The sequence below is a fragment of the Stegostoma tigrinum genome, chromosome 4 (assembly GCF_030684315.1).
Source record: "Stegostoma tigrinum isolate sSteTig4 chromosome 4, sSteTig4.hap1, whole genome shotgun sequence".
Lineage (NCBI taxonomy): Eukaryota > Metazoa > Chordata > Chondrichthyes > Orectolobiformes > Stegostomatidae > Stegostoma > Stegostoma tigrinum.
In genome coordinates this window covers 9,170,735-9,191,716 of record NC_081357.1, presented here as the reverse complement: position 1 = coordinate 9,191,716, position 20,982 = coordinate 9,170,735, and the positions used below count along the sequence as shown (strand labels likewise).

At 47.0% G+C, this 20,982-nt stretch overlaps 1 protein-coding gene across 1 annotated transcript in view; it reads left to right on the top strand.

The window, feature by feature from the left end:
• The window catches only part of LOC125452348 (calpain-1 catalytic subunit-like), a 95,903-nt gene that overhangs the window by 65,947 nt on the left and 8,974 nt on the right, over positions 1-20,982 (top strand). The window contains exons 21-23 of the mRNA XM_059645687.1: positions 9,752-9,820; positions 13,015-13,093; positions 15,679-15,795. Coding sequence (XP_059501670.1) covers positions 9,752-9,820; positions 13,015-13,093; positions 15,679-15,795 — 265 coding nt within the window. The remainder of the gene's footprint in view (positions 1-9,751; positions 9,821-13,014; positions 13,094-15,678; positions 15,796-20,982) is intronic.

Genomic DNA, 20,982 nt, shown 5'->3' with positions numbered 1-20,982 from the left:
CTCTATATTCACACAGCGCCTGTACAAATTCACCACCCCCTCTGTGTATTCACACAGCGCCTGTACAAATTCACCACCCCCTCCGTATATTCACACAGCGCCTGTACAAATTCACCACCCCTCTGTATATTCTCACAGCGCCTGTAGAAATTCACCACCCCCTCTGTATATTCACACAGCGCCTGTACAAATTCACCACCCCTCTGTGTATTCACACAGCACCTGTACAAATTCACCTTCCCCTCTGTATATTCACACAGCGCCTGTACAAATTCATCACCCCCTCTGTATATTCAGACAGCGCCTGTACAAATTCACCACCCCTCTGTGTATTCACACAGCGCCTGTACAAATTCCCCACCCCCTCTCTATATTCACACAGCGCCTGTACAAATTCACCACCCCTCTGTGTATTCACACAGCGCCTGTACAAATTCCCCACCCCCTCTCTATATTCACACAGCGCCTGTACGAATTCACCACCCCCTCTGTATATTCACACAGCGCCTGTACAAATTCACTACCCCTCTGTGTATTCACACAGCGCCTGTACAAATTCATCACCCCCTCTGTATATTCACACAGCGCCTGTACAAATTCATCACCCCCTCTGTATATTCACACAGCGCCTGTACAAATTCACCACCCCTCTGTGTATTCACACAGCGCCTGTACAAATTCCCCACCCCCTCTCTATATTCACACAGCGCCTGTACAAATTCACCACCCCCTCTGTGTATTCACACAGCGCCTGTACAAATTCACCACCCCTCTGTATATTCACACAGCACCTGTACAAATTCACCACCCCCTCTGTGTATTCACACAGCGCCTGTACAAATTCACCACCCCCTCTGTGTATTCACACAGCGCCTGTACAAATTCACCACCCCCTCTGTGTATTCACACAGCGCCTGTACAAATTCACCACCCCTCTGTATATTCACACAGCGCCTGTACAAATTCACCACCCCCTCTGTATATTCACACAGCGCCTGTACAAATTCACCACCCCTCTGTATATTCACACAGCGCCTGTACGAATTCACCATCCCCTCTGTGTATTCACACAGCGCCTGTACAAATTCCCCAACCCCTCTCTATATTCACACAGCGCCTGTACAAATTCACCACCCCCTCTGTATATTCACACAGCACCTGTACAAATTCACCACCCCTCTGTATATTCACACAGCGCCTGTACAAATTCACCACCCCTCTGTATATTCACTCAGCGCCTGTACAAATTCACCACCCCCTCTGCATAATCACACAGCGCCTGTACAAATTCACCACCCCCTCTGTGCATTCACACAGCGCCTGTTCAAATTCACCACCCCTCTGTATATTCTCACAGCGCCTGTACAAATTCACCACCCCCTCTGTATATTCACACAACATCTGTACAAATTCACCACCCCCTCTGTATATTCACACAGCGCCTGTACAAATTCCCCACCCCCTCTGTATAATCACGCAGCGCCTGTACAAATTCACCACCCCCACTGTGTATTCACACAGCGCCTGTACAAATTCACCACCCCCTCTGTGTATTCACACAGCGCCTGTACAAATTCTCCACCCTCTCTGTGTATTCACACAGCGCCTGTACAAATTCACCACCCCCTCCGTATATTCACACCGCGCCTGTACGAATTCACCACCCCCACTTTGCATTCACACAGCGCCTGTACAAATTCTCCACCCTCTCTGTGTATTCACACAGCGCCTGTACAAATTCACCACCCCCTCCGTATATTCACACCGCGCCTGTACGAATTCACCAACCCCTCTGTATATTCACACAGCGCCTTAACAAATTCACCACCCCCTCTGTGTATTCACACAGCGCCTGTACAAATTCCCCACCCCCTCTCTATATTCACACAGCGCCTGTACAAATTCACCACCCCCTCTGTATATTCACACAGCGCCTGTACAAATTCACCACCCCTCTGTATATTCACTCAGCGCCTATACAAATTCACCACCCCCTCTGTATAATCACACAGCGCCTGTACAAATTCACCACCCCCTCTGTGTATTCACACAGCGCCTGTTCAAATTCACCACCCGTCTGTATATTCTCACAGCATCTGTACAAATTCACCACCCCCTCCGTATATTCACACAGCGCCTGTACAAATTCCCCACCCCCTCTCTATATTCACACAGCGCCTGTACAAATTCACCACCCCCTCTGTATATTCACACAGCATCTGTACAAATTCACCACCCCCTCTGTATATTCACACAGCACCTGTACAAATTCCCCACCCCCTCTGTATATTCACGCAGCGCCTGTACAAATTCACCACCCCCACTGTGTAATCATACAGCGCCTGTACAAATTCACCACCCCCTCTGTGTATTCACACAGCGCCTGTACAAATTCACCACCCCCTCCGTATGTTCACACAGCGCCTGTACAAATTCACCACCCCCTCTGTGTATTCACACAGCGCCTGTACAAATTCTCCACCCTCTCTGTGTATTCGCACAGCGCCTGTACAAATTCACCACCCCTCTGTATAATCACACAGCGCCTGTACAAATTCACCACCCCCTCCATATGTTCACACAGCGCCTGTACAAATTCACCACCCCCTCTGTATATTCACACAGCGCCTGTACAAATTCCCCACCCCCTCTCTATATTCACACAGCGCCTGTACAAATTCACCACCCCCTCTGTGTATTCACACAGCGCCTGTACAAATTCACCACCCCCTCCGTATATTCACACAGCGCCTGTACAAATTCACCACCCCTCTGTATATTCTCACAGCGCCTGTAGAAATTCACCACCCCCTCTGTATATTCACACAGCGCCTGTACAAATTCACCACCCCTCTGTGTATTCACACAGCGCCTGTACAAATTCACCTTCCCCTCTGTATATTCACACAGCGCCTGTACAAATTCATCACCCCCTCTGTATATTCAGACAGCGCCTGTACAAATTCACCACCCCTCTGTGTATTCACACAGCGCCTGTACAAATTCCCCACCCCCTCTCTATATTCACACAGCGCCTGTACAAATTCACCACCCCTCTGTGTATTCACACAGCGCCTGTACAAATTCCCCACCCCCTCTCTATATTCACACAGCGCCTGTACGAATTCACCACCCCCTCTGTATATTCACACAGCGCCTGTACAAATTCACCACCCCTCTGTGTATTCACACAGCGCCTGTACAAATTCATCACCCCCTCTGTATATTCACACAGCGCCTGTACAAATTCATCACCCCCTCTGTATATTCACACAGCGCCTGTACAAATTCACCACCCCTCTGTGTATTCACACAGCGCCTGTACAAATTCCCCACCCCCTCTCTATATTCACACAGCGCCTGTACAAATTCACCACCCCCTCTGTGTATTCACACAGCGCCTGTACAAATTCACCACCCCTCTGTATATTCACACAGCGCCTGTACAAATTCACCACCCCCTCTGTGTATTCACACAGCGCCTGTACAAATTCACCACCCCCTCTGTGTATTCACACAGCGCCTGTACAAATTCACCACCCCCTCTGTGTATTCACACAGCGCCTGTACAAATTCACCACCCCTCTGTATATTCACACAGCGCCTGTACAAATTCACCACCCCCTCTGTATATTCACACAGCGCCTGTACAAATTCACCACCCCCTCCTTATGTTCACACAGCGCCTGTACAAATTCCCCACCCCCTCTCTATATTCACACAGCGCCTGTACAAATTCACCACCCACTCTGTGTATTCACACAGCGCCTGTACAAATTCACCACCCCTCTGTATATTCGCACAGCGCCTGTACAAATTCTGCACCCCCTCTGTGTATTCACACAGCGCCTGTACAAATTCACCACCCCCTCTGTGTATTCACACAGCGCCTGTACAAATTCACCACCCCCTCTGTGTATTCACACAGCGCCTGTACAAATTCACCACCCCTCTGTATATTCACACAGCGCCTGTACAAATTCACCACCCCTCTGTATATTCACTCAGCGCCTGTACAAATTCACCACCCCCTCTGCATAATCACACAGCGCCTGTACAAATTCACCACCCCCTCTGTGCATTCACACAGCACCTGTTCAAATTCACCACCCCTCTGTATATTCTCACAGCGCCTGTACAAATTCACCACCCCCTCTGTATATTCACACAGCATCTGTACAAATTCACCACCCCCTCTGTATATTCACACAGCGCCTGTACAAATTCCCCACCCCCTCTGTATAATCACGCAGCGCCTGTACAAATTCACCACCCCCACTGTGTATTCACACAGCGCCTGTACAAATTCACCACCCCCTCTGTGTATTCACACAGCGCCTGTACAAATTCTCCACCCTCTCTGTGTATTCACACAGCGCCTGTACAAATTCACCACCCCCTCCGTATATTCACACCGCGCCTGTACGAATTCACCACCCCCACTTTGCATTCACACAGCGCCTGTACAAATTCTCCACCCTCTCTGTGTATTCACACAGCGCCTGTACAAATTCACCACACCCTCCGTATATTCACACCGCGCCTGTACGAATTCACCAACCCCTCTGTATATTCACACAGCGCCTTAACAAATTCACCGCCCCCTCTGTGTATTCACACAGCGCCTGTACAAATTCCCCACCCCCTCTCTATATTCACACAGCGCCTGTACAAATTCACCACCCCCTCTGTATATTCACACAGCGCCTGTACAAATTCACCACCCCTCTGTATATTCACTCAGCGCCTGTACAAATTCACCACCCCCTCTGTATAATCACACAGCGCCTGTACAAATTCACCACCCCCTCTGTGTATTCACACAGCGCCTGTTCAAATTCACCACCCCTCTGTATATTCTCACAGCATCTGTACAAATTCACCACCCCCTCCGTATATTCACACAGCGCCTGTACAAATTCCCCACCCCCTCTCTATATTCACACAGCGCCTGTACAAATTCACCACCCCCTCTGTATATTCACACAGCATCTGTACAAATTCACCACCCCCTCTGTATATTCACACAGCACCTGTACAAATTCCCCACCCCCTCTGTATATTCACGCAGCGCCTGTACAAATTCACCACCCCCACTGTGTATTCACACAGCGCCTGTACAAATTCACCACCCCCTCTGTGTATTCACACAGCGCCTGTACAAATTCACCACCCCTCTGTATAATCACACAGCGCCTGTACAAATTCACCACCCCCTCCGTATGTTCACACAGCGCCTGTACAAATTCACCACCCCCTCTGTGTATTCACACAGCGCCTGTACAAATTCTCCACCCTCTCTGTGTATTCGCACAGCGCCTGTACAAATTCACCACCCCTCTGTATAATCACACAGCGCCTGTACAAATTCACCACCCCCTCCATATGTTCACACAGCGCCTGTACAAATTCACCACCCCCTCTGTATATTCACACAGCGCCTGTACAAATTCCCCACCCCCTCTCTATATTCACACAGCGCCTGTACAAATTCACCACCCCCTCTGTGTATTCACACAGCGCCTGTACAAATTCCTCACCCCCTCCGTATATTCACACAGCGCCTGTACAAATTCACCACCCCTCTGTATATTCTCACAGCGCCTGTAGAAATTCACCACCCCCTCTGTATATTCACACAGCGCCTGTACAAATTCACCACCCCTCTGTGTATTCACACAGCGCCTGTACAAATTCACCTTCCCCTCTGTATATTCACACAGCGCCTGTACAAATTCATCACCCCCTCTGTATATTCAGACAGCGCCTGTACAAATTCACCACCCCTCTGTGTATTCACACAGCGCCTGTCAAATTCCCCACCCCCTCTCTATATTCACACAGCGCCTGTACAAATTCACCACCCCTCTGTGTATTCACACAGCGCCTGTACAAATTCCCCACCCCCTCTCTATATTCACACAGCGCCTGTACGAATTCACCACCCCCTCTGTATATTCACACAGCGCCTGTACAAATTCACCACCCCTCTGTGTATTCACACAGCGCCTGTACAAATTCATCACCCCCTCTGTATATTCACACAGCGCCTGTACAAATTCATCACCCCCTCTGTATATTCACACAGCGCCTGTACAAATTCACCACCCCTCTGTGTATTCACACAGCGCCTGTACAAATTCCCCACCCCCTCTGTATAATCACGCAGCGCCTGTACAAATTCACCACCCCCTCTGTGTATTCACACAGCGCCTGTACAAATTCACCACCCCTCTGTATATTCACACAGCGCCTGTACAAATTCACCACCCCCTCTGTGTATTCACACAGCGCCTGTACAAATTCACCACCCCCTCTGTGTATTCACACAGCGCCTGTACAAATTCACCACCCCCTCTGTGTATTCACACAGCGCCTGTACAAATTCACCACCCCTCTGTATATTCACACAGCGCCTGTACAAATTCACCACCCCCTCTGTATATTCACACAGCGCCTGTACAAATTCACCACCCCCTCCTTATGTTCACACAGCGCCTGTACAAATTCACCACCCCCTCTGTGTATTCACACAGCGCCTGTACAAATTCACCACCCCCTCTGTATATTCACACAGCGCCTGTACAAATTCACCACCCCTCTGTGTATTCACACAGCGCCTGTACAAATTCATCACCCCCTCTGTATATTCACACAGCGCCTGTACAAATTCATCACCCCCTCTGTATATTCACACAGCGCCTGTACAAATTCACCACCCCTCTGTGTATTCACACAGCGCCTGTACAAATTCCCCACCCCCTCTGTATAATCACGCAGCGCCTGTACAAATTCACCACCCCCTCTGTGTATTCACACAGCGCCTGTACAAATTCACCACCCCTCTGTATATTCACACAGCGCCTGTACAAATTCACCACCCCCTCTGTGTATTCACACAGCGCCTGTACAAATTCACCACCCCCTCTGTGTATTCACACAGCGCCTGTACAAATTCACCACCCCCTCTGTGTATTCACACAGCGCCTGTACAAATTCACCACCCCTCTGTATATTCACACAGCGCCTGTACAAATTCACCACCCCCTCTGTATATTCACACAGCGCCTGTACAAATTCACCACCCCCTCCTTATGTTCACACAGCGCCTGTACAAATTCACCACCCCCTCTGTGTATTCACACAGCGCCTGTACAAATTCACCACCCCCTCTGTATATTCACACAGCGCCTGTACAAATTCACCACCCCTCTGTGTATTCACACAGCGCCTGTACAAATTCATCACCCCCTCTGTATATTCACACAGCGCCTGTACAAATTCATCACCCCCTCTGTATATTCACACAGCGCCTGTACAAATTCACCACCCCTCTGTGTATTCACACAGCGCCTGTACAAATTCCCCACCCCCTCTGTATAATCACGCAGCGCCTGTACAAATTCACCACCCCCTCTGTGTATTCACACAGCGCCTGTACAAATTCACCACCCCTCTGTATATTCACACAGCGCCTGTACAAATTCACCACCCCCTCTGTGTATTCACACAGCGCCTGTACAAATTCACCACCCCCTCTGTGTATTCACACAGCGCCTGTACAAATTCACCACCCCCTCTGTGTATTCACACAGCGCCTGTACAAATTCACCACCCCTCTGTATATTCACACAGCGCCTGTACAAATTCACCACCCCCTCTGTATATTCACACAGCGCCTGTACAAATTCACCACCCCCTCCTTATGTTCACACAGCGCCTGTACAAATTCACCACCCCCTCTGTGTATTCACACAGCGCCTGTACAAATTCACCACCCCCTCTGTATATTCACACAGCGCCTGTACAAATTCACCACCCCTCTGTGTATTCACACAACGCCTGTACAAATTCACCACCCCCTCTGTATATTAACACAGCGCCTGTACAAATTCACCACCCCTCTGTGTATTCACACAGCGCCTGTACAAATTCACCACCCCCTCTGTGTATTCACACAGCGCCTGTACAAATTCACCACCCCCTCTGTATATTCACACAGCGCCTGTACAAATTCACCACCCCTCTGTGTATTCACACAGCGCCTGTACAAATTCACCACCCCCTCTGTGTATTCACACAGCGCCTGTACAAATTCACCACCCCTCTGTGTATTCACACAGCGCCTGTACAAATTCACCACCCCATCTGTATATTCACACAGCGCCTGTTACCAGCACTCCCTGTTACAGGGAACCTCCACCAGCCAGTCCCCAAGCAGGATACTTTATTTCGGTTCTGTTTATTTCATCGGATTGCTGCGGTCTCCAAGCCTGGCGGCTTTTGCTGTGTTAGATGCAGCTCCTTAAATATGTTCCTGTAGCACTGGCCCCTGCCGTACCCACTGCCAGTTCCTGCCGTACACACTGCCAGTCCCTGCCGTATGCACTGCCAGTCCCTGCCGTATGCACTGCCAGTCCCTGCCGTACCCACTTCCAGTCCCTGCCGTATGCACTGCCAGTCCCTGCCGTACCCACTGCCAGTCCCTGCCGTACACACTGCCAGTCCCTGCCGTACGCACTGCCAGTCCCTGCCGTATGCACTGCCAGTCCCTGCCGTACCCACTTCCAGTCCCTGCCGTACACACTGCCAGTCCCTGCCGTACACACTGGGACACTGGACTAAGTTTTGGTGAAAGAATGAGCCCTCAGTGTGGGTCTGAGATGGAAGTGACCTGAACCTGAGACTGGAGGGTAGGCCTGGCCTCAGCGTTCTGAGAGTCTCACCAACTGATGAATCTGTAACAAGGCAGTTCCCTGTACTCTGCTCCAGTCTCCATCACAGATCAGCTGGCTACGTTTGCGGCTTCGTTAGACCTGCCTCCTGCTCACATCCTGCTGATTAGGATGAATGCAGGATACCCTTGAATTAGATGTTTGAGATTTTACAGTCATGCGTACTCAAGTACAGCACTACCGGAATACAGTGAGAAGTCTATAATATCTGCATAGACATCTCCATCTTAGATCGCTCGGAACAAAAAAAGTCCCAGGTACAAAGTAGTAAGAGAAACGAGAGTTAAAACGCCATGCATGACTTCATGGAATATTAGAAACTAGGTAACATTTACAATAAAGCCTCTCATAGTTTAAACTAGGAAAGTAAAGGAATAAATTATAATTTGAACAGTCTTTGGTGAATGCTTGATAAAGGGAGAGTGTGATCTAACGTTGACAGAAGGTTCTAGCTGAGTGTAATTCTGCAGGAGAGCAAGCAACGGTCCACACTGATTGGTGAATGTGCGTTGGGTTCACCAGTGACTCCAGTGGGGGTAAAAAATGTCGAAAAGATTGCCCCTTCCCTTTCAGCCATGAGCCAGGATCTGACAGTCTGGATGTGGTCCCTCCCGCTGTTTGCCACCTGCACAGCTTCCTGCCTGAGATAATGGGAACTGCAGATGCTGGAGAATCCGAGATAACAAAGTGTAGAGCTGGATGAACACAGCAGGCCAAGCAGCATCTCAGGAGCACAAAAGCTGACGTTTTGGGCCTACCTCTCTCTGATGAAGGGTCTAGGCCCAAAACGTCAGCTTTTGTGCTCCTGAGATGCTGCTGGGCCTGCTGTGTTCATCCAGCCCCACACTTTGTTATCTCAGCTTCCTGCCTGTTTGGGTGCTATCTGATACACATTGCAGGTGCTGAGACACATTACCTCTTCAGACACAGCAGTTGGCTAGAATACTGCCAGGCGGTATATTTGACACGGTTTTGCTCACTGTGGTCACTGTGGTAGACTTAACTGGCAGATACAGTTCAGAGGAACTGGAAGACTTGACAAACACGATTTCAGACGCCTGTGGGAAAAGCTGTTGCTTTTTAAGGTATGTTGGAAATCACAGCGAAGGTTCATAAGATGCTTTGGTTAATGGCAGACTGAGATGGGACAGGCTCTTGTTATTCCTCACATAACCTGTTCTGCTGCATTCCATCATCCCTAAACCTGGCCATAATCCCCACTTCACTGTCCACTGAGTTTCTTTGAGAGAACTTCCACTGGGCATCTGCAGTGGAACCATATCTTTCACCACTCGCTCTCAGTTTGCTTCCTCTGACAGTGGTTATATTTCTGATCAAATAGCTCAAGCCCATGAGTTCAATTCCCACCATCACATGATATGGGATTGGCTGGACTGGCACGAGGATGGTGACCATGCCAGGCAGTCCGAAAAACCCAATGGTTTATTGTCTGATATCGTCAGAGGCTGTAATTTGACTTCTGTTTATCCATCATGGCACTTGGGCTGGGCCAGCATTTCTTGCCGATCCCTAGCAGCCCCTTGAGAAGGTGGGGGTGAGCTGCCTTCTTGAACCGCTGCAGTTCATTTGCTGTCAATTGACCCACAATGCCCTTAGGGCGGGAATTCCAGGATTTTGACCCATTGGCAGTGAAGGAACGGCGATATATTTCTGAGTCAGGATGGTGAGTGGCTGGGAGGGGAAGTTATGCATGGTGGTGTTCCCATATATCTGTTTCCCTTGTGCTTCTAGATGGAAGAGGTTGTGGGTTTGGAAGGTGCTGTCTGAGGGTCTTGTAGATAGTACACACTGCTGCTACTGAGCGTCGGTGGTGGAGGGAGTGAATGTCTGCGGATGTGGTGCCAATCAAACGGGCTGCTTCGTCCTGGATGGTGTCAAGCTTCTTGACTGTTGTTGGGGCTACACTCATCCAGGCAAGTGGGGAGTATTCCATCACACTCCTGACTTGTGCCTTGTAGATGGTGGACAGGCTTTGGGAGTCAGGAGGTGAGTTACTCGCTGCAGTATTCCCAGCTTCTGGCTTGCTCTTGTAGCAATAGTTTTTATGTGGTGAGTCCAGTTGAGTTTCTGGTCAATGGTAACCCCCAGGATGTTGATAGTGGGGGTTTCAGTGATGGTAACATCATTGAATGTCAAGGGATGGTGGTTAGATTGTCTCTTATTGGTGATGGTCACAGCCTGGCATTTGTGTGGCGCGAATGTCACTTGCCACTTGTCAGCCCAAACCTAGATATTGTCCAGATCTTGTTGCACTTGAACACGGACTGCTTCAGTGTCTGAGGAGTCACGAATGGTGCTGAACTCTGTGCAATCATCCCCACTTCTGACCTTATGATGGAGGGAAGGTCATTGATGAAGCAACTTAAGATGGTTGGGCCTAGGACCCAAATTTCTAATTCCGCTCTGGCTGTAGGGGAGGTGCCAGAGGGCTGGAGGGCAGCTCATGTGGATCCACTGTTAAAGAAGGTTGGTAATGATATGCTCGGGCATTACAGACCAGCGGGTCTCATATCAGAGGCAGGAAAAGTATTGGGAGAAGACACTGAAGGAGAGAATTAGTGCCCAGTTAGAGAGGCAAGTTTGATCAGGGATAGTCAGCGTGGACTTTGTTAGAGGCAGGTCATGCCTAACGAATTTGATTGCATTTTTTGGGGAGGTGGCCGAGTGTGTAGATGTGGATAGGGCCGTCGGTATTGTTTGTACAGATTTCAGCAAGGCCTTTGGCAATGTCCCATGCGGGAAACTGAGAAAGAATGTAAAAGCACATGAGATCCAGTGTTACTTGGCAAGTTCGATCCAAAATTGGCTTTGTGATGTGAGCCAGAGGGTGATGGTAGAAGGCTGTGTGCGACACTGGAACCCAAAGTGCAGTTGTGTACCACAGGGATAACTGCTGCTTCCTTATTATCTATAATCTTTATAAATGGTGCACAAGGGATTGTGGAAGGATGCTAAGTAAATTTGCAGATGACACAAAGATTGGCCGATTGGTTAACGGAGAGGAAGGTGGTCTTAGGTTAAAGGAAGATATAAACAGAGTGGTCAGGCAGGTAAATCCATGGCTGATAAGTGTGAGGCAAGATAATTTGGAAGAAAGAACAAGACAAGGGAGCACTCAATGAATGGCAAGACACTAGGGAGCTCAGAGGATCAGAGGGATGCTGTTCTCTGAAGACAGAAGAACAGATTAACAGGCTAGTTAAGGCAGAATATGCGACACTTTCCTTTATCAGTTGTGATATAGATAACAAGAGCAGGGAGGTTTTGTTGGAGCTGTCCAGAATCTTGGCGAGACCACAGCTGGAGCACTGTGTGCAGATGTGGTCCCCACGCTATAGGAAGGATGTGACTACACTGAAAGGGCCACAGAGGGGAATTCACTGAAAGGGCCACAGAGGGGAATTCACCAGGATGTTGCCTGGGATGGAGCATCTCAGCTATGAAGAGAGACTGGATAAGGTCAGGTTGTTTTCTTTAGAGCAGAGAGGGTTGAGGGGGTAATATTGAATAAGATTGAGGGGCACATACATGGTGAAAGCCACATTTCTATTTAGGTGAAGGCTTCATAACAATGCGCATAATTCTAAAGTGAAAGTTAGGGAGGATTGGAGGAAAAGATTTTTCATCCAGAGGGTGTTGGATAATCTGGAATGCATGGCCCAAGAGGGTGGAAGAGGCTGGAAATCTTACAACCTTTTGAAAAGACTGTAGATGAGCACTTAAACTGTCACAACATTTGAGGCCTTGGGCAAGTGTTAGAAATTGGGTCTAGCATACATTTTTCTCAGTACAAACTCAATGGGCTGAAGGGCCTGTTTTGTAGATTTAATGATTCGATGACACTATCCTGAGGAACTCCTGCAGAGAGGTCACAGAGGTGAGATGACTGACCTCCCAACGGCTGTAATCTTCCCTTTTCATGCTGGGTATAACTGGAAGAAGTGGGCAGCTTTGCAGCTGGCATTTTGCTCGGGATCCTTGATTATTTCTGCAAACTTAAAAACATTGAGCATCGCCACGCTGCCTGCCCCAAACCCACAGCTTTCAGTGAAGTTGCGGTCACGTTGATATTAGAGAGAATGGCGCCCAGGTTGTATGTTTTGGCGAAAGGAGACGATGAGAGAAGGTGAGTAATGTTTGCCTGAGGGCCCTGGGAGGGTGGAAGGATGATGGTTTAATAAATAATACTTCATTGCCGGGATAGTGAGAGCGCTGTCATTTTGGAAGGAAATTCTGAGTGGCTTTGTCTGTGTGTTAGGAACTATTCCACAAGAGGGACGTGGACGGTACAGGACTACTGCATCCAACACAACTCTCTGACAGCCTGCAGGAAGTTGGTGAGTTTCCAGCCTCCAATGACACCATTAGGATTGGCTGTGCGTTGGTGATAATTGATCATCTTGGCCTGGTCTTCTTTGGAGTAGAGGCATGCATTAAGCTTAATTTTTCACCAGCAAGAAGAGCAGTGATAAAAATTACCATGTCTGATCGGGCAGTGCAGAGAGAGAGTTTCACTCTGTATCTAACCCCATCGTGTGTCTGCATTGGGGGTGTTTGATGGGACACACTAGAGAGAGTTTCACTCTATATCTAACTTGTGCTATATGAACTCTCAGTGAATAATGATGTTGCTTTATTTTTAACTAACTGTGAAAGTGTTAGTTTGAGCTTGAGATTAGAGCTTCCAGTGTGCTTACTGCCACCAGTTCAATATACAATTCCTTTGTTGACTATGGTTGTCTGTGCCATTATTCCATTCCACGTTGGATAGTTGTATCCAATCTCTCAGTTTTACAACGGGCATTACTCTGGATCTAACCTCATGCTGTACCTGTCCTGGGAGTGGTCCCTGGGGACATTGTGAAGGGAACATTATTCTGGATCTAATTTGTGCTGCGTCTGTCCTGGGAGTGGTAGACAGGTGAGTGTAGTGGGACTTGGCATATCCAACCAGGATTGAGAGAACAGTGTAGCAATAGTTTCTAACCAGTACTGTATTTATTCTGAGAGTGTTTGATAATTGTTATGATTCCAGCTGATGTTATCACTGGACATGTCAGATCCCTGACTGAAATCTGGCTTAATGGATCATATTTTGATTGTGTGGTTTTAACAATTCACTGAAATATAACATACAATGATGCAGATTTGCGTTTAACATGAAAAGATAAGCCTATTACGTAAAAGAAATGAAGATAAAATAGGATAAACCAGATGACTGACTCATACCACAAATTCAAGATTTTGAAACACAGAGCAAAAAAAACCCATTAATCCTAAAAAAAGCTCCTTTACAGTCCTTACACCAGAGAAAATTCCTTCAATTTCACATTTATGGGATTTAATTTAACTGTGACTTTAATGCCCACCTTGAAATTCTGATAAACTCTTCCTGCAGCCTTCAGACATCTCAGTGTGAAATTTCTCACTTCAAGTAACACTTGCTCTGTTTTTAACCAAACACTTCTGATCTGGAACATTTAATGTGACACAGAGGTAATCTCTATTTTATCCATTCTAAGCTACATCCTTTTCTCTGGAGCAACTATCCAGCTACAGCTAAGACTTTTGAAAACTACTCCAAACTGGAGCACACAAGATACTTTTTCAAACTTTGGTGTTATCCTAAACGCAAAAAAATTTCCAGATTTTTTTTACCTGAGTACAGTCCCTGGAAGGGTAAGGGATTTAGTTTTGATGGACAGCATGTCGGCACAGGCTTGGAGGTCTGAAGGGCCTGTTCCTGTGCTGTAATTTTCTTTGCTCTTTGTAAAGTATATTACACTACATTTTTATGTTGCATGTTTGTGAACTTTCTCAATGCAATCAAAAGTTTACATGAAGTCTCTTTCTAATGCTGTGTTTTAAAAGAAATCATCATTCCTACAGAAATATTTACAAGAAAATCATTGACCCACTTCAGGCATGGAAAACCCACATGTCACTAGTTCAAAATCCAAAAACATCCAAAAATAAATAATATTCTGAGATATGTAAGTCACACACAATTTAACGGGAGGTTTGTTTATCCAACTACATGTTGAATCAACCTGGGCTGTGTTTAAGTGTGGTGGGAGCTTTACTTTGCATCTAACTCACACTTTACCTGCCCTGGTGCTGTTTATTAGAATAGAGCCCTGAGAGTTTTACTCTGTATCTAACTTGTCATCACTTCAAAGTACTGAGTGGATGATTCACTTTGTATTAAATCTATGCCGTACCAAGAGTCATAGAGTTGTATAGCATAGAAACGGACCTTTCAGGCTATATTGTCAATGCCGACCAGGCATCCCAAACTGATATAGTCCCATTTTCCAGTATTTGGCCCATATCCCTCCAAACCCTTCCTGGTCATGTACCTATCCAGATGCCTTTTAAATGTTGTAATTGTACCCAACTCTACCACCTCCTCTGGCAGCTCATTCCATACGCGCACCATCCTCTGTGTGAAAAAGTTGCCTCTTAGATCCCTTTTAAATCTTTCCCCTCTCACCTTAAACGTCCACGCTGTCATTTTTGACTCTCCTGCCGTGAGAAGAAGACATTGTCTATTCATCCTATTCATGCCCCTCATGGTTTTATAAACCTCTATATCGACCTGTCTCGTGAGTGTTCAATAGGACAGTGTAATGAGAGTCCTGTTAGGAATCTAGCCTGTGTTGTACCTGTTCTGAGAGTGTTTGCAGGGCTGTATAGTGGGACTTGGTGTTATATGTACCCAGTGTTATATTGGTTCCAGAATTCTGCATGTCAGCCATGGTCAATGTTATTAGCATAACCGTTCCTCACCTCAATTAACATGAAATGTGCTGAAAATAAGTTACAAACGCTGATGTTGTGTTGACGAAAAGTAAAGGCTCTCACAGTAAATGCTATTTTTTTTCCATGTTATTTTGTGGATGTTTTTCTTTGTGTCTTTAAGGATTTAGAGTGACTAACTCCGCTCTCAATCTCATGACTCTGAGGTTTGGTGACTCATCAGGAAGGATCAGTTTGGAGAGTTTCATTAACTGCTTTCTCCGTGTAGAGTTTACAACCAGTAAGTGGCTCTCAGTTATCACAGAGATGGGGGGAGAAGGGAATGGACACCATTCAGTGCAATGTCTCCTCGTGAGAGAACTTTCAAATTAGAGCCACTCCCTGCTCTTTTCCCAGAGTCCTGGTAAAATTCCACCTTCGCAGGCATCTATCCAGCTGAAAGAATGGATCATCTCCCATCATTCTTCCCATTAGTGAATTCCAGACCGTAACTTGCTGACTAAATGTTTCTCTCCATCTCTCCCTTGTTAGATCTGACTCTCTGACAAGTGGGAAGTGTTTTTTCTCTATCAACTCTACAAAAGCCCCTCACAGTTTTGAGGATGTCTATGAAATCTCCTGTTCTCCAATGGAAGAAGAACAATCCCAGCATTACTCATCTGCCCACACACATGAAATCCCTCATCTTTTGAAACCTCCTTTGAGTCTCTCGCTCTGTCTTCTAGTGCTCCAAGGTAGAACCAGCCCTCTAGCTGAGGCCAGGCAAGCACGTGGTTTGAACTCTCCATGTTGAGAGTATTCAGATCATTTTCGAGGAGACAGCTTGAGGTCACACCAGGTCAGGAAGTCCTTCCTGATTTTCTTTATCCTAATTAAGACTACTTATATAGTCATAGCGTCATAGGGTTGTGCAGCATGGAAACAGGCCAACTCATCCATGCTGACCAGATACCTTAATAAACCTGGTCCCATGTGCCAGTATTTGACCCATATCCCTCTAACCCCTTCCTATTCATATACCCATCCAGATGCCTTTTAAATGTTGTAATTGTACCAGCCTCCACCACTCCCTCTGGTAGCTCATTCCACACACGCACCACCCTCTGCGTGAAAAAGTTGCCCCTTAGGATCCCTTTTACATCTTGCCCCTCTCACCTGAAGCATATGCTTCTAGTTTTGGACTCTCCTACCCTGTGGAAAAACACCTTGACTATTCACCCCATCCATGCCCCTCATGGTTTTATAAACCTCTATAAGGCCACCCCTCAGCCTCTGACGCTCCAGGGAAAATGGCCCCAGGCCATTCAGCCTCCCCCTATAACTCAGCCCCTAGTTATCTGCTTTTTTATATGATACATTTTTGGATGGCTCTTTTACAGGATGTGTTTGTTGCTGGCCAGGCCACTATTTATTGCCCATCTTATATTGCCCAGAGGGCAGTTAGGAGTCAATAAATTGTAGGTGAAGACAGCAGTTTCCTTCCCAAAAGGTCATAAGTGAACAGAGGGGCTCTAGGGCAATTGTGTATCTGTTTATTAGGCTAGCCTTTCATTTTGTATTTTTACCGAATTCAAGTTTCACTCTCGGCGTGGTGGATTCCAACGCACGGCCCCGAAACTTTAATAGTCCAATGCTATTAGTGCCATCACCTTCCATGCCGATATTTTCCCAGTGGAAATATTGTTCAATTAACCTGCTGAGACACGATATAACTCATTTGCAGAGGAGGGGAAATGAGTAGGCACATGACCAAAGTCAGTGCAGGAAAATAGCAAGTGATTTGTATGGAAGTGTGAGAGGAAATGATACATGCTATTAGATACCATCTTAACACAGAGTCCTGGGAACGTTCCGGAAAACTAGAGCAGTGATGCACTGCTGAGGCTCCATAAGACTCTGATCACATTTGGAATATAGTGAGAAGGTATTGGGCCCCATATCTACGGAAGGATGTGCTGGCCTTGGAGGGGGCGCAGGGGAAGATTATAAGAGTGATCTCAGGAATGAGGGGCTTGTCATTTGCGGAGTGGTTGAAGGCTCTGGGTCTGTACTCAATGGAGTTTAGAGGGATAAAGGGGGATCTGACTGATACTTACAGAATACTGAGAGGCCTGGATAGAGTGAACATGGAGAAGATGTTTCCACTGGTAAGAGAGACTGGGACCTGACAGCGCAGCCTCAGAGTGAAGGGACAGCCCAGTTAGAACTGACATGGGGAGGAATTTCTTCAGCCGGAGGATGGTGACTCTATGGAACTTATTGCCACAGAGAGCTGTAGCCAAGTGACTGAGTGTATTTGAGACAGAGATAGATAGGTTCTCGGTTAGCATGGGCACCAAGGGTCTCGGGGAGAAGCTTAGAGAATGGAACTGAGAAAAATATCCACCGTGGCTGAATGGCAGAGCAGACTCGATGGGACGAATGGTCTAATTCTGCTCCTATATCTTATGGTCACAATTAATAGAGAAGTTATTGAAGATAAGGCTTTATGGGCATTACAAAGACAGGAATATTACAAAGACAGGGAGTTACGCTACCAGATACAAAACCCTCATGTAACCTCAGCTGAAGTAAATCCACTTGAACTGCCAGGCCTCGTACCTTCTCCTCCTGGGGAGCAGTCTGTGTTCTGAGCAGTGGGCACCCGCCAGAGCTGGCAGCTGTAGCTGGCATTACAGAGCTGCCAGACAAAGACCCTGGCAGACTATTGCCTGGTGTGGGACCTGTACCCAGATCAGTGCTCAAGTGCCAGTCTGAAACAGTTACAGCTGTCCCCCACAGGGTCAGACCTGGGGGGTTGGGGGGGGGGGGGGGTGGTAGTGGGGTGTATGTGGATATCTGGCCCTATGGTTCTGCTCCTGGTCTAACCTCATCTAGTGCAGGTATTTGATTCCATCGTTGAAGCAATACAGCTAAAACGGGAAAACACAGGAGGAGGTGGTAGAACTGAGCCAGTCAGCTTAATATAACAAAGTGTGGAGATGCCTGAGATGCTGCTTGGCCTGCTGTGTTCATCCAGTTCCACACTTTGTTATCTTGGATTCTCCAGCATCTGCAGTTCCCATTATGACAGTCAGCTTAATATCATTGGTGGGGAAGATAATAGAAGTTTACTACAATGAAAATGTTGACAAAACATCAGAGATTAAGAACATAATAAACAAAATTGTGGATTTCTAAAATTAAGGCCAAACTCATTGAACTTCTTGAAGAGATTAGAGCAAATGAATTAGCCATGGATTTGTAGAGGGTCTTTGAATAACACAAAGTGGTCCAAGGTGTCATGGTATGTAGGAGTGGGGAGCAGAATGTAAAAAGATGTCCACAAAATAGTAAACAGCAAGAGTGGAATTTCTCAGAGCTGGGAGGGTTGGGGAAGGGCCTTTTACTGGACCCATTTTTACATTCACTCAGTGATCATGATATCCACATGTTCAGACGATATCAGTTTGAAATGGAGATGCTTCAAGGTAATAATGTGGAGGGCTGCAGCAAGATACAGGAAGAGATGAACACGTGACTGAATGAAACAAGGTATGAGGTGACTCAGTTTGGGGGAAGACATTAGGAACTGAAACACCAAATTGGGAGTGAGGGCAAGAGACTTGGAAATACAGCTCTGAAAGTAGCAGCAGAAATTGATAAGGTCATAGTGCAAATAAACTGGAGGAATAAAATGTGAAGTTGGCAGGCAATGCCATGTCTACAGATCCTCAGTTAGATCCTGCACATGCATTGCTGAGAGCAATTCTAGTCTCCAGGCGATACAGAGAGTATTGAAGCATTGGGAAAAAAAAGTGTAGAAAATATTTGAGTGACCTATTGGGAAGATGAAACCAAACAGAAGGATTGAGCAGGGGAGTAGGGATTTCTTTGTAAAATGAAGAGTAAGCAGAGAACCAGGTGGAGATGTGTTGTTCTACTTCCCAGGGGAAGTGCACTGGCTAACCCTGTTATTCCCAGGTTAATCACAAAAGTTGAAGATTTATAAAAGTACACACAGTTCCTCAATTATGCTGACTTTTAGACTCAAGTGGACAGAAGGCAGGGGCCACGTTTCTGTGTGTAACAGAAATTACTGCTTATTACATATACATTGAGTCTAGCTGAGGAAGATAATGGTGAAATGTTCCTATATATAACTCTACATGCACATACACACACCGGGACAAACACACACACACACAGACACACACACACACACACACACACACACACACACACGCTGATTCTCGATTTCTTTCACTAGCTTGAAGGAGGCACTGAGTAACTGGTTCACAACTGAAAACTCTCTGGCTGATTGGGTATAAGCAATAGCATCTGGTGAGGGGGTAGTGATCTGGCTTTGTTCAGGTTTGAGGTGTTTATTTACTGTGTAGAGCAGGACAGCTCCTCACCTTCTGGAGGTCTGATGGCTTCTGACCCAAACATTCCCACCCAAAAGCTTTCAGCTATCTCAGAGCCAATCACATCATTGTTGGCAAGCAGAAAGCCTTTGTGATTGGCAACCAGTCGCTATTCCCCAGACCAATCAGCTACTTGTTGCTGGGCAAACCTCCCCTTGTACACACTCTGAGCTCCAGCTCACCAGCAATGAGACTTCCTTCTCACTGCCTGAACAAACAGCTGTGTCAACACTGCTTACAAAGAGTGCCCAGGACCTTGCTTTAAAACATGCAGCTATGTTTCCATGAGCTTCACTTACACACTCCTTTAAACACCCACAGGCCTCTCTTACACACTCACACCTTCAATGACCCACCCATAGGCCTCCTTTACACACCCACAGGCATCTTTTACATTCAGCTTCATTTATACACCCACTGGCCTCCGTTACACACCCACAGCTTCATTTACACACCCACTGGCCTCCCTTACATGCCCACAGTTTCATTTACACACCCATAGGCATCTTTTACACATAGCTTCATTTACATACCCACAGGCCTCCTTCACACACTCACAGCTTCATTTACACACCCACAGGCCTCCTTTACACACTTACAGCTTCATTTACACACCCACAGGCCTCCTTTACACACACACAGCTTCATTTACACACCCACAGGCCTCTTTTACACACTTACGGATTCATTTACATACCCACAGGCCTCTCTCACACACTTACAGCTTTATTTACACACCCACTGGCCTCCTTTACACACACACAGCTTCATTTACACACCCACTGGCCTCCCTTACACACGCACAGGCCTCCTTTACACACTCACAGGCCTCCTTTACACACTCACAGTCTCCTTCCCAGACTGCATTAGATCTCCTTTCAAAGTTTGATTAAACACTGATCTGTTACTTTCACAGGAATTCTGGCAGGATTGCTGAAGGGAACTGTAAATGAGGGGGGCTTAGCCCTGTAACTGACACATTGTTCCCTTGGTGTGTTGGACAAGGGGGCAGTGTGGTGCAGAAACGGGAGGTCCTGGGGGAGAAGGGGATCCTTTGGGGA